The sequence below is a fragment of the Mastigoproctus giganteus genome, chromosome 2 (genome assembly GCF_048544385.1).
Source record: "Mastigoproctus giganteus isolate SK-2022 chromosome 2, ASM4854438v1, whole genome shotgun sequence".
Classification (NCBI taxonomy): domain Eukaryota; kingdom Metazoa; phylum Arthropoda; class Arachnida; order Uropygi; family Thelyphonidae; genus Mastigoproctus; species Mastigoproctus giganteus.
In genome coordinates, this window is record NC_143576.1 from 12,752,282 (window position 1) to 12,767,864 (window position 15,583).

Sequence of the window (15,583 nt, forward strand, 5' to 3'; positions counted from 1 at the left end):
GTGCCTAGTTTCTGGACGGTACAATTTGCAGAACTTAAGCCTTTCTTCGTAAGGGCATCCCTTTGTTCCTCTCACCAGTTTTGTCCTTCTCTGTACTCGTTCTAGCAACTTTACATCCTTCCTAAAATGAGGCTTCCAGACCTGTACGCAGTACTCAAGGTGTGGCCTGACCATTGCCTTATACAAGAGGATAATCACCTCCTTATCCCTGCTCGCAAAATTCCTGTATATCACTGGCAAGACCCCATGACCTATTCTGGAAGCCTGTTTGTACTGTTCAGAAAATTTCATATCTGACTGCACAATTACCCTCAGGTCTCTTTCATTCACCATTACCCTGAGTGTAACACCACCCAATTGGTACTTTTCTCTGGGGTTACTGCTACCCATATGCAGTACTTTGCATTTGTCAATGTTAAACTTCAGTTGCCACTTCTCAGCCCATCTGCCCAACTTTTCGAGATCCTGTTTCTTTTATCTAATAGGATGGCTTTAAATAAATGACAACTTTTGCATATGTGCAGTGCCGTTTTTCCCCTTCTGGCGAAAATTTGAACTACTTTTTTTTTCTTTTGCAAATCGCTTCCCCATACTCTAAACGACATACCCACCGATTTTCGGAACGCGCTAACCGTTTTGACTAGGGTCTTCTGAATAGCGAAACTTATTTTATAGCCACCTGGTATACGGAATAAAACGATCTATGTCGTAATGGTCGATTAATGAAAGTAAGATTGCCAAAATTAGTCCTATATATCAGACGGAAAGTAGCTTTAATTGACAGGCGTACTTACCTTCCACCCTATGAAAAAAAAGCAAAACTATAATCCGAAAAAAGGCGTTTTCGGCCTTACGTCCATACGAACTTTTTTCGTCCCTCTGCTTAGTAGAATACACTCCCTATGAATAATAATTTAATACGCATGTATAGTATCTTACAGTATATAGAGTGGCTCCTGAACACCACTTCAACTCCGTTATGGCGGTCTGTAATGAATAGTAATAGCAGTAATAGTAACGAATAGTAATTCAACTCCGTTATGGCGGTCTGTAATGAATAGTAATAGCAGTAATAGTAACGAATAGTAATAGTAGGGTTTTAGGCGCATCAACAATTTAAGCCATATTGCGTAGCATATATTATGTCTAAATTGCGTGTGTTGTGTGGTCGATTTACTATGACGACACAGAACTCTGTAAAATGGCCAGAATGTATGCAGTGTTGTTTAGTTGTTTCTGGCCATTTAGTTGCCAGAAAGGCCTGCCCAGTACTTATTTACGTAATGAAGAGGCGGTCGCGGACCTCGATAATCACGTACTTGAAAGTCCTAGACAAGTTTGGAACCATTCAAAAGATAATAGTGAGACAGCAAAAAACGAAGAAGAAACTAGCAGAAAGGTAAAAATAAAAATCATTCGCTGGAAACCAGGGCGCGCACGCACGCACACACACACACACACACACACAAGATAGGAGAGAAAAATTAGAAGATGGAAAGACCGATAGAAGTAAAAAAAATCTCACACTGAGCTGAGTCAGGGCCAGTCACATTTATCTTTCAATTTCATACCCTGATAGAGTGTGAATGCCGAGGTGAATACTGAGGTGAGGGAGAAGGGAACGAAAGATAATCCCGCACTGGCCAAGGCTGGTGCCAGTAGTTGTCGTCAGTGAAATAGTCCGAATTCATTACAGCATCAATGGTTCGTTTAACAATCATACATCATCAGTAGCCAGTTGGTACTGTAGAAGTTGTAGTGCTTGGAAGAGCAGAAGATTCTGTAGATGCTGTAGCTGTAGACGCGGTGAGGACTGAGGAATCTGAAGAGACGGTAGTAGTAGAAGTAGATGTAAAGAAGGTGACGGAAGCGGATACGAAGATGGGTAAAAAGATTGAATGCAATATCCCGAAGATTATAAGAGGCTATCTCTGGAACTAAGCGCTCAATTTTATTGCCACATGAAAGCTGGTGAAGATAAAAAAAGGCTTTGGTACAGGCCATTATAAATTGAACAAGAATAAAGAACGCATATCCAACCTTTAGATTCACTACATAAACTAAGAAGAATTGAAGAACTTGAGCCCTGCGAATTTGAGATTCAAAGAACCATAGCCAGAAATAATACGAGGTTGACTTGACTAGCCTACAGGCTAGCCAAGTTACTGTTTCCCCAGTTGACATCGAATTGATTGATTTCATGGCTATTTGTATCTGCCACCTATTGCAATGTTACTGTCCGTCGATGAGTTATTTCATTGGTTGGTGAATCACTTCCATTCACCAGAGACTGTGCCAGGGTGTGTGTGTGTGTGTGTGTGCGGGGACTTCAGTTTGCTTCCAGAGCTTGGATCACACACTATTCTGAGCCAGTTTATAAAATCACTCCATATGGATTAAGTGAATCAGTAACTCATTAAAGAAGCAGACTTCCTTATCTTATGTTGTCCACTGCTAGCATGGACACGAAGTCAACGTCGCTTTCATTTCGAATCATGTTTGTTTGTTATTTGGTTTTTAGGAGCATTAGCAACTAAGGCCATATTGCTCCGGGGATATGCGGTGGTCATTCCTTGACCTTTCCGCATCCTCCGTATTTAGTGGTAACGGGCTCGAACCCCAGTCTAATCAAGAAGTGTGTGCTATGCACTGCTGCTCCTGCTCACCTGGCTACGGAGGCGCCTTTTCGAATCATGAACTTATCATTCTGTTAATATTGATCATTACACCAAACTGTGACCAACTTAGTCTTTGAAGCAGTAAAGCCTATGAAAAATATTACTACTCTACTCCCAACCCTCAGCTATGCGTCCAGGCCGTCTCCTCCATCCATTGGAATATTCTTGTGCACTGTGATCCTAGTCGTTGACTTCATATCGCTCTGGGTCACTTCTATAGGTCAGCTTGCAAACAAAGTCTGTTACTATCACTCCATTCTCAAGAGCGTGGTGGACTTCGGAAATGAATATAAGCTCTTCAAAATTAAGCAAGTCATGCGCAATAAATAGAAAATTTAAGGAGGGAGCCAATGAAGATAGAATTGCATTTTTTTCAAGCGAGACTCCATTTTAGCTGCAAAACATATGTTACAATCAAGCAACATCTTGATAATATACTGAAGAAAGAAAAGCCTTCCTATACGAATCATAACACTTAACAACTTAGATCTTGAAGAATGCCTGGCTCATATATCTTAGTTTTCAATCAAGCAGCTCCCCAATTTACCTCTGCTTCCTAGATTATGATTCTGCACCCATTCTTTCAACGATAACCATCGCCAAGCAGAACCACTGGCAACGACTAGTAATTCCCTTCCCCTCTGACTCACGGCATAATACGCTCTTAGCGCCTTTTTATATCGAACTGCTAATTCGTTTTCAACCAGTGCCAGCCCAACAGTTCTTTCCTCCCCCCCATTTCCCAGCAAAACTTTCTGGGAAAATGGGGGGGGGGAGGAAAGAACTGTTGGACGTTCAAGCTCGGGTGAGGAGGGAGAGGGACGCATTTATGCAAGGAAGGGGACGGGGATTAAGATTATACTAGTACCATCCACATCAAAAGTGTCACATTTTATTGTCCCCTTTAAATTTCCCAGTTTCATAAAATCGATTTTAAAACAGTCCACCTTTTAACTCTATCTGCATTTTAATCTTATTATTGTTGGGTTTACGTCGCATCAGCATTTTGGGCATTATTGTCGTAGTGTATTATATCTGTATACGACTTACAAGTTGTGTGGGCTTAAAAATTCGGAATTACTAAAGAGAATAAACATTATTCATAGTGTCTAAAATAGTCAACTAAAATGAAAACGCCTTTATGAATTAGACAAATGTCCGAAGAGCTTCTAACTTCTCCAAACGAGTGAATTTTTAAAGTACTTTTATTTCTATATACTGCCTGCCTTCTTACCCTCCCTCCCTGAAACAAACATCCAAAGCTAAAAATTCTAGCAACGCCGTAAAGTCAGATAATTAGTTTACATTTCACACATTATATTTTTTAAATTATATATGCTTGTTGTTAATCCTCTTTTCTTGTTCATGCTATAGTTTTTTCTTGTTCATGTATTTATTATATGTAGTACTATGAATTTAGTTTCGGTTTAAGTAAAGAACAATATCACCAAGTATATAATGAATCATTGCATTTTATTATTTAATATTTTCTATACAGTTACTTTTATATTCAGATCAATATTAGAAATTCATTTAGACCTTTTAATAAGAAATAAAAATTATTAATAGAGCAGTATTGAAAAGGATTAGGCAACAAAAGGATTTGTCAGTAACTTACCCAACTGCTTCGCTTTCCATCGTTTAATTAAAGTTGGCAGGAATGTAAACGTGTTCAGCGGCGATGGCGTAGGAAGTGTCATATTCATGTTCCTTATGAGTTTCGCCCTTCCGTATTTCCATTCTTTGTCAGATTGGCTTTGAATTCTCTGGTAAGTATTAGACATCATGGCTATCAATAAATTGATGAGAACTACAACGGTCACCATCATATACACGCCAAAAACGATTTTCATAATCATTGTTGCTACTGCTGGACTCATAGGCATTGGTGGCATATAATCTGGCTCTACTAGACCAAATAATGCAAAGAAAAGCATCTCAAATGTGTAAATAGGATGTTGAAACTTATCACCCTCTACACTAATTGAGACATTTCCAAAGTTGTAGACAGGCTGATAGATTGCACAAATGTGTAATGAAAACCCCGTCAGAAATATGACCAAAATGGCAAGGAAGCGTAGCAGATCTTTGATCAGATCTCGAATGATTATAGCCCATGGTCCAAAGAGGTAATGAAAAGTTAAAAAATTTAGAAATTCTAGAAAAGCCATTAGTAATGCTACGGCAAGAAATTGATTTCTTATATACAGTACTATCAGTTTGGTCTTGGTATCAGAGAACAACAACGCGACCAGGTGTACAATGATTGCTGAAATTCCAAAAATAACTATAACCCCTTTGATCCAACCAAGACCTCCACGGTCTCTTGGATTAACTATCTGGGCCACCAGAAGTCCCACCAACCACCCTAATAAAATAACCTCGTGAGCTTGGGGACAAAGATTTACTGACTTCCAAATAGGAAACCACGGGTTGATAATTGTGAAGCACAGCAGAATGATGAGGAAGATATGAGATACCAGATATGACATGAATTTAATAATAGGGATGTTAGCAAACCTATGGAAGGGCAAGGAAAACGCCATCCATGTGATAGGACAAACTATAAAAGCCAGAAAGAGTAGCAATATTTGCCACGTTGGCCATTTTAAATTTCCCATCCACACTTCCGAGAGATATTTCTGTACAGCTGAATGGGCTACAACATCTTTGCGCTCAAGTTCAATGAGTACGTCCAGAAAAATTTGTTGTTTATAGTCTCCTGACTGAAGCAGCAGGCCTGCATTGTTGTTACTCGCAATAATAGCTAACAAATCAGTTGAAAGGGTTTCGCAGAATATCGCCATATTTTCTAGGTCGCGAGCTCTTTCCTTTTCTTTCAGCGCAAGCAGCTCATATTGGCGCGACATCTTAACTGCGGTGTCAATAGGAGCTTCAGAAACGAAGACAAATTCTAACAACGGCTTGTTGTCAAGGTTCTTTCCACACACCATGAGATCGACCAGAAACTGCAAGGAAAAGAATATATAAGATGAAGTCAATATTTTTATAGCAAACTTATTAGGTAAATCGTTTTAGCAAACTTATTAGGTAAATCCGTATTAGCAAACTTATTAGGTAAAAATATACATTATTAGTATTAGCACCATTCATAATAATGCAAAATACCGTATACATAATGCATATAAATCATAGCATACCTAACCAAAATATCCTCTTCCCAAAATCACCATTACGAAAATGTAAAGGATAGTAATCATTTCATCAAAATAGTAATTGTCGGCATGAGAGAGAGATACTGTGGCCAGAAACGCTCGGTGTTTGTGGGATACACCATCACTCCCGAAATGAGTGAGGTAGCACCAGGTAGAAATGGTGCTGTACCTTATGAGGGAGTGACTAGCTGTACAACAAGCTTATTCAGATCAAACGGTATCTATGTTGGACGTTAATGGTCGCCAAACTGGTTAATATGATATCCACTGACGTTAACAATATGTTGAAATCGTATCGTTGAATTATTTTTTTAACTGTCTCTCTTAACATTCCCTCTTAAAAATATTCCCAATGAGCACTCTTATGCTGTCTTTACGTCTTCTAAGGGATTTGACGTTGTCAGGGTACTCACCTCAAATAATCCCACAGCCAAAAAGTGCATGAAATGAAGTCCTGGGAACGTCGCGGTCTAGAATTTGGGAAGAATAGGAAATTATGCGGTCTTTAGTAAACGTGTGACGAAATATCCATGTCAATGGGCATACAAACACTCGCTAGATTGATGCCCCATCGATAGAATATTATCGCACTCACAAGAGCAAGAAACAGAAACCAGCCCCCATTTAGGATGAAGCTATCTAATCTGGATTCCTTAAAAGGAATGTTCCCGTGTAACACAATCGAACACTTCAAAACCTTCTCCATTGATCCAGTAAAGTTTGAAGTCAATAAAACATACAGAAGCGAAATTATCAACCAAATCTGGACTAAATCACTAGGACTACCGTGAAAATTGAACTGAATTTTTTTTTATCGGAAATTTATATGATGTAAACAATTAAATGCAATAATAGAATGAAAAACAAGTAAATGTGTTATGTCAGTTGCTGAAGAAAAGATATATAAGTCAACCTGGGTATTTGCTTCTTTAATTATTAAGATCAATTTTATTTTAAAGTGAATGGTAACTTGCAATTAAGTAAATATCATTATCTATTTAATACCATTATTGCAAATATCTTGAAAATTTGCATGAAATTGTGTGATGTATATTTCAAAATATCTGTACACCCTCCTAGCCCACCAGCTGTACAAGGAAGTGAACTTAGGGTAAATCAACTGATACTAATAATAATAATCAAAATATATGGTGGTGCATCTTTAAGAGCTTGGGCCCTGGTGTAATGTTTCGTTATTAGTATCAGGTAGTAGTGTAGTTGCACTACTACCTGCACCATTGGACGATACGCCATTGGTAATCCATTCTTTTCAAAAAATCGGTGTCTAAGTACTGTAGCTGCTTGCTTGCAGTTTGTAGATAGCACGCCGATAAGGTGTTTACGGTATTGTGAACGTTTTTTCTAACACGGCACATGTTGACGAACAACGTGATTGAAACTCCTTAACGAAGAAGGTTCCTATTTATTTGTACTGCATACATATTTCTCAACCATATGGCAGACCGTATGCCTAAAACTCCCTTGAGATAATACACTGGAATATATACATTTGATAAGCTTAATGAAACAGGATGAAGAGTACTTTTCTATACATTAGTAGATTAAGCTATGATCAATTAAATGTTTTGTCTATTAATAGAACGCAGATCTACTAGATAAATGATCAATCCGAAGGACATGTAATAAATCTGATGAGAATTCAGGTGGATTATCGTGAAAGTAATTTGTTCAAGAAGAGATAGATAATCATTCAGTTTACGTAATGTAACCAAAAGTGACTGAAGGAGAAAAGATGCTGTAATAGTGGCAAAAGTGAAAATTATGATTTCGCCAGTCAATGAATTTAATATGAATTCCTTTAAGAAAGTTATTGCTGTTGTGTGTGAAACAGATCATATCACAACAGCCAAAAACAAAAAAAAAAGTTAATTAAACCGAAATAAAACAAGAGAGAAATGAAGGCAAACTGAAATAAGATAACCTTTCGAGCTTGGAGACAAAGATTTATAGACTTCGAATTAAGAAATCCCAGGTTGATAATTGTAAAACAAAGCAGAACGATGAGAAAGATATGAGATACCAGACGATGATACAGACCATTTGATGATTAGGACGATAGGTAGGTTAGCAAACCTGGAGAAGTCAGAAACAGTCTTAGTAGATGAAATGAAGGAACTTCCAACAGAATAACACTAGTCAACAAGATGAAACTTTTTTTTTATCAAACATGCAAACACTTAAATAACCATACTGAAGATCAACAGTTATCTGATCCAAAGCATCAGCAGTAAACTACTGTTGATGCTTTGGATCAGTTACTGCAAAATCAGTCTCTGTGAGCAAATTCGCGGACCCGGTGCGTAGTGAACTACGTTCTCAATTGATCTGATCAAGCCAAATGTTATCCTTACTGAACTTAAAGCATTCAATTGGAACAACCTCTACTCCAAACCTGTGGACGAAGCAATAAATGTTCTTTCTAATGAACATAGCTCTCATTGGTGCGTCGAAGGCAACTAGAATCTCCTCAAAAACCAAGCGGTGGTTCTGCTTTCAATCTAAAACAAAAAGCCTACAGAGCCTTGGAAACTGTCTGGACCCCCCGCAAGACCACATCAATTACAGCAAACAAAGAACGAATTTCCTGCGCGTAAGGAGGAGGGCCCAACTTCAGTATATTCGAAAAGACTCAGGCATTCTAAACGCATCGCTACTACACGTGGACGTCAGGTGGTAATAGATGAAGAATCCTTCAAACAGTGGGTACAGTCAACCTTCCACCCTGAACTGGAACAATATCCTCCCCTCCCTGTAGCGGCCATAACAGATACAGCCAGGCCCTCACTTTCGCATGTTACGATCTCGTGAGATATGATAATGAAAGCAATTAACAGCCTACCCAACAAACCTACATTTGGTCCTGATGGATTTCCGCTCTTTATTCTCAAAATTTGCGGTGTCTACGTGATCGACCTTTTGCATGACATATTCAAACGCATTCTCCAGTCTGGTTTCACACCGACAATATGGAATACCTATCACTCCCTACCAATACCGAAAACTAACAAACCGAATGTCCTAAAAGGCTACAGAACAATCTCCATATCCTGCGGGCTGCTAAAAGTTTTTGAAAAAACGATCCATCCCATCTTGGATGAACACAGTTTCAAAGGACGACCACAACATCTCCATACTGTTATTCCAAGAAGGTCCACACTGTCTAATCTCTTAATGACCAGCTGGCAATCCAAAAAGCCCTAAATGATAAGAAACAACTCGAAATCGTATTCCTGGGTATATAAGCAGCTTTCGACACACTTTGCACAAGAGAGCTGGTGAAAATATTACTTCAGAATCGAAGGAAATCTACTTGCTGTTCTAAACCAATTTCTTAACAACAGGAAAATTATTATTAAATATAACCATATATTGGAAAGCACCATCACGACCTCTGTCGGCATCGCACAAGGGGGAGTTCTTTCCTCGTAGTTCTTTGCCACTGCTTTAGTGCTCTTCCTTGCGAAGCACCCAAACTTCCTCTCATATGCTGACGATCTCACATTAGATGATGCAGTCGCCTTTGAAACACAGAACGTCCTGGTTGAACTTCAGAATTATCTACGATCTCTCAGGCTAAAGTTGAATCCTCAGAAAGCAGCCCAGATGATCTTCACAAAAAGGAAGACAAAGAATGAAATTACACTAAAAATCACCGGGACCCTCACTGAAAAGGTTAACTCTCACATCGATCCGGGGTTGAAATGAGATGACAGACTAACCTTCAAAGACCACCTCAATATGGCCAGGTAGAAAACACTTGCTGCTCTCTGGGCAATTCGACAGGAGCTGGTCGGTCTTAGGCCCCGAGGGTTCCTCTTGCATCGCATCGAAAGAAATTTGACCCCCATAGCGCTCTGTGCATCTGTGCTTTGGTCAGGGGCCTCCCCTTCTAAACTGAAGATATTCCTTGGGATTGAGTACCGGCTCCTGAGATGGTTAAACAAGGTGATGGGCCACCCTTTTACCATCTCTCGAAACATATTGTATGCAAACCTCGGCCTGAAACCATGGGGAAACCATCATCAAGGAGAGGAACCTGCATACATTGGCTCAACTCCTTTGTGGCCAAATGGATTCACCTGACATCTCGGGAGTGACAACAAACTCTCGGACTATCCAACGAACCCGGTGCAGTGTAACACCTTATCCACGATCTTCTCTACAAAACATGCGATACCTAGGATCAGTGTTTCCGGCAAACACAGTCGGACCGTATAACTCCCTTGGAATCGATGCCTCAGCTTTCTGCAGCTCGAATCCCTACAGACAGGACACCCTGAAAGAACTGTACAAAACAGAACTATTGACTGTACCACCTTCACAGTTTTGAAACTTCAGTTTATTTAATGTCACCTTACTTGTAAATACAATGTGTTTTCCTATTTTTTAAACTCGATGTAACCTGTAATCGCCTTGAATATTTATTATATACACCCCTCTAGCCGAACCAGGCTGTTTCGGGGGTGCCCACTGATGTGGAAATAAAATGATGTTAATAATAATAATAATACTTACGGAGGCATCATCCATTAAAACCAAAGTGCTGTGTCGTTTCTCAAGAAGAAATTTCAGAATATCATAGTGGCCAGCATTTGCTGCGAAGCATAAAGGAATCTTTCCGTCCTATAAGAAACAACAGAATATGCTTAGTTTCCAAAATGCAATTCTTTAAAAATTCTGATTATCGCACTCTCTCTCTCTCGAGAGAGAGTGTGATAATCAGAATTTTACAGTTCAAAGTAATTAGTATACTTATATTAGTGCATATGATCCGATCAGTCAATATTGGTTATGAAAAGTGATACAAACTGCTCGACAAAATTAACAGAACCTGTGGAAAATGTGGTGTAACTCGTTCAACTTTGAGATGAAGCAGGACAAAATTTGGTATGGTGGTGGTGTACCATAGAATAACGATGAAATGAGGAGACGGCCATTCAAAAGAACCCCGTGCCAGCAAGCCGGCAACAGCGCGCACGCACACACACAGTCATTCCCAGAAGACAGGACTGCAGAAGACGAAGAAATAAAGAAGAGAATAGCATAAAGTAAAAAAAAATAAATAAAATAGAAAAAAAATAAATAAAATAAAACAAAAAAAAAATAAAAATATATATAAAACAAATCAAAACAAAAAAAAAATATATATATATAAAATAAAATAAAAATAAAATAAAATCTTTATCTACGTCTTTGCCCACGTCTTTATGCAGTGTTGCCCAAAGTGGTCCACAAAGAGGAAAGGTGTACTGTCAAACAGAAGTAGTAATGTCATTCAAACAAGATCAGCAGGAACAAGTTCTAGACATAATTCTGTTAATCTGGAGTGGTATCAGAAGTCACTGGTTGATGACGGTATCAATGAGCAGAGGAAGGATTTAGTTGTGGAGAGTCTTGATAAAGAATGATGCAGCATCTGTTAAAATCTTAGTGTGTTCTTGAAAACCAGCAAAATTTTGGACATTACGTCATCAGGACGAGGCAACAGGTTGCATTTTGAAGTGTTTTCAGTTTGATTGCTTGCATTAACATTGACGTTGAAAGTCTTCCTGCGATTAAAAGCAGCATTGCGGAAGGTTTGAAGGGCCTGGCAATTATTGATAGATACGAGTATCTTCTCACATCCAGGAGACAAGTTTGGAACTGTTGCCTTAAGAGCCAATCTTAGGTCCTCGTAAATGGAGCATTCATAAAGTACGTGTGGAGAGTCTTCCGGTAGTCCACATCGACAGGAGACTGTATTAGAAAGTCTGAATTGGTAAAGTTTTGCGTTAAGCGAACCATTCCCAGTTAGTATGTAGGAGGTAAATAGTGAGGGTGAAAACCATTTTCTGCTGGATGATGAAAGTAGTGCAGTTACGCCGGGAACGAATTTTTTGGTAATAGCTCCTTTTTCGGTAGAATTCCATCTATTCTGCCAGGTGTTCACTAACAAATTCCAGCATTGGTTCGTTCGGTTTTGGGATCAGCCTGAGGGTTAACAATGATTCCCTGAAATTCCGTAGAAATGCCTCTGTGGATGTAAAAGCAAAGCCATCTAAACACAACATGCAGGTCAAGTGGTATAGTGCCTGCAAGAGTTTGTAGAGCTGGAGTTGATACTGTTCGGAAAACGTGAAGTAGGCTAAGAAGAAAACAACGTTGAATAGTGGATAACTTGGTTTGTACAGTTTTGAATGCAGTAGGTCTAACCAAAGGCTGGCAGCATAGGTTGTAATTGAGATTATGGCAGCATTATAAAATAGATGTAGGATTTTAGTGTTCAATTCCCAGTCTTTTCTGGTAATTTGGAGCGGCATTACGGTAAAACTCTTAACTTTGACGGACAGATGTTGAATATGTGCAGTAAAGGAAAAGCGGTCGTCGATGATGATTCTTAAAAATTTGGTGCTTCGGACAAGTGAAAGTGATTTCTTGTCAAGTTTACAACTGGTGGTCTGCCATAGTCTAATTTGTGTTTAAAAATCATGATCTTCGATTTGGCTGGGGATAATTTCAATTTTTTCTTGGAGGACCAAGACGATAGTTCAAAAGAGTACTTTATTGGCATAGAGTTCTAAATCAGATCTTGAGTTTCCATTCACCAAAATGATAAGGTCATCTGCATACGCAAGTTGTTGCACATTTTGAAATTCAGTCGTCCTAAGCATCCAATCATCAAGAACTAGGTTCCAAATCAAAGGACCCAAAATTGATCCTTGGAGGCAACCACGGGAGACAGATCTGTGCAACTTCGTCATTTTGGTGATGACGGTGACAGTGCGATCAGCAAAGTAGTTTCTAATAAGTTTATAAAGCTGAAGAGAGCAATGATTGTAACGGAGTCTACTGAGGGCGCTCTCCCATCATAAAGTATCAAAAGCGCCCTCAAAATCGATAAGGATCGCCATAACGTACTTGAAAGTGGAGCTATTAATAAGGTGGTGAAGTTCTAATAAGGCGTCTTCGCATCCAAGCCCTTGCCTAAAACTGTATTGAAGAGAGGATGTGGAGTTTGTAGCTCTCTGCAGTGTGGGAATATTATTAGCGATTAGTCTCTGTAACATTTATCCCAGGTGAGAGAGCAAGGCTATGGGGCGGTAGAATCTGGCATTGTCTAGTGGTTTATCTGATTTATGTAAAATCTTAAGAATGGCATGTTTCCATGGTTTGGGAAACGTTCCAGTATTTAAGATTCCAGTATTCACTCACCAAAGATATGACCTTGTTTGCCATAATGTCCCCAAGAAGGTCTTTCTTGTTTACATGTACTTGAAGTGTGTCCGAAAGCAAAACAACAATAGTACTTCATCACAACAATGAAAGGCTTAAATCGGTGAGCGGCCCACCCAATAAATAACCTGTCTAAAGTAGAAATAGCTGAAAAAATACGTGGGGTAAAATCAAACACCCAATTAGAAGTGTTCTTTGATTTGCAGCTAATTTTAAATCGGAAAGTGATCTCTTGTGAGATTTCTTCACGTGTGAAATTAAATTATTTCAGGTTTTTGAAGTAGAAGTCATCAAGTATTTCCTCTTCAGTTAAATCATTATTAATATTGTATACCAATAGGGTTGGATTCAATTTCTTAGGTATCTCAGGGGTGATTCCAACATCAGACAGGATTTTTGAGGACGAGATGGTATTCTAATCTTTACGGGAATTAGTTTCTAAAATTACGCCTTTGTTTTTAATAAGACGGAGAGCTTTAACTTTGATTTCTTTCAAGTCTTGCTTTAAGGTTTTGACTACACGTTGTTTAACATCAGTGCTCGTAGTAAGAGTAGAACTCTCAGATGCCTTTAGGAGTAATAAATGTGGTTTTCTGGTTGAAGTAGTTTTAACATTAGCGGATTGCAGACTGTCTGTTTGGTTAATAGAAATTTTTGAAAGGGATTGTGCAGTAGCCTCAGATAAGTTTTTAGGAGAAACTACGTTCAAAGAAGCATCAACTAATTCTGTAGAAGTTGAAGATTTTGTCACAGAAGCATATGAGAGGTGTGGGCATGGTTTTTGAGTCATCACTTCTTATCTGCCGCATCTAATTTTCATCTTAAGAGCTTCATTTTCTGTAATCAAGCCATTCACAACTAGTTCAAGACCGCTCCAAGAATGAAGAATAGCTTTGATGGCAGTTTTTGTGACCTTACTGTTGTCGTTTAATAGGTAAGGTTAAATTTTTTTCTCGCAGGAAAGAAGTGCATCGACAGGGGAAAGATCTGAAGGTAAGACATTTGGTATTTTTATTTCCCTGGCAGTTGAAGTAGCAGGACTAAAAGTAGTTAAAGTGTCAGGACTAAAAGGTTTTACTTGAGAAGAATCAGTAACGACATTTGTCGTCGTAGAAATTGGTACCTTACTTGATAATCTAGATGTTCTAGATCTTGATAATCTTGATAATCTTACAAGATGTTCTAGTTTAGCCTTAGGAGCGGTTACACTTGTAGTTTCCCTTACCTTACTTTGTTCATGTGAAGAAACTAGAGGAGGAAACTCATCGGTGTTTACCGACAAATTAGTGGCGTCTGTATTTTCTTCCACGTTGGAGGTTTATTCTTGGGAGGAATCCACTATGAAGAAGTCTCCTTTATCGTGGGGCAACTTAAAATTCACTATTATCACCCCACGCAAGCTCACATTTTACTCTTGATTTTTTAAGGAGTCCTTATGTGCTGTAATGTAATAACTAGATCGTATGTATAGCTTAGCTTAATTTTCAGCACTCACCTCATAGTAATCCGCTTAGCTGGTGGAGGTGTATGTGGTAAAACCCTCCACCAGCTAAGCGGATTACTATGAGGTGAGTGCTGAAAATTAAGCTAAGCTATACATACGATCTAGCTCACATTTTACTAAAACCATTTCTGGAGGTCACTGCCATAAAACAATAAAAACAATTTGCACTTTTCGGGTTACTGGACTTTTCTGTTAGTGCATCTAATTATAAACGGGTATAAACTCGATCTTATTGCATTTGCGATAATATCAATAGCTAGAATTCTGTGGGTTCTTAAGTTATTATAATGAAATGTGTGTCACCTTCACTTAAATCTTTAGTCATATAAAAAAATATATAAAAAACGTAAGTCGGGGACTTGCTGTATCAAAAAATGTTCAGCAACCTATGTAAAAAGTATGGCGATAGATAAAAAAAACTTACCACATACTACTCGCGTGTGCAATTTGATGCTTCCCTTCATTTTTTACAATGTCGATTTTAAACCTAATATCCTCCCTGTATTTTTTAAAATGACACGTATGGTTTGGTCACCAACGTTATAATGGTTCTTTAGAGATTTAATGGCTGCACCGTTTTCAAACTTTTGAATAATTTAAAGTTTTTGTTTAATTGTCATGCGTTTGCTCATCATTTTCGCGATTTCTAAGCAACAAAAAAAAAAAAAAAAAAAAAAAAAAAAGTTACTATAAAAAAAATTCGGACATTCCTGACATAAATGATATAAAGTCGGACATTCCTGACATAAAGTCAAAAATGATATCCAAATCTTTGTTAGTGGGGAACCGGTGCAAAAGGTGACCTCTCATACTGATCTTGGCCTCACCTCGGACGTTGGGCTCACATTTCAGCCTCACTTTGCCAGGATGAGGCAGAAGACGTACTGTGGGGGGTGGAATTAATAATGATATTTTATATATTTTGTTTTTGTTTTATTTATTTATTTATTTTTATTTTGTTTGTTCCCTATTATGTGTTTGTCCAATTTATT

The 15,583-nt window shown here is 38.5% G+C and overlaps 1 protein-coding gene across 1 annotated transcript in view; it reads right to left on the reverse strand.

Moving 5' to 3' along the window:
* Positions 1-15,583, reverse strand: part of LOC150089170 (uncharacterized) — a 437,035-nt gene that overhangs the window by 10,239 nt on the left and 411,213 nt on the right. The window contains exons 27-28 of the mRNA XM_090389629.1: positions 10,391-10,498; positions 4,297-5,647 (exon numbers count right to left, since the gene is read on the reverse strand). Coding sequence (XP_090245755.1) covers positions 4,297-5,647; positions 10,391-10,498 — 1,459 coding nt within the window. The remainder of the gene's footprint in view (positions 1-4,296; positions 5,648-10,390; positions 10,499-15,583) is intronic.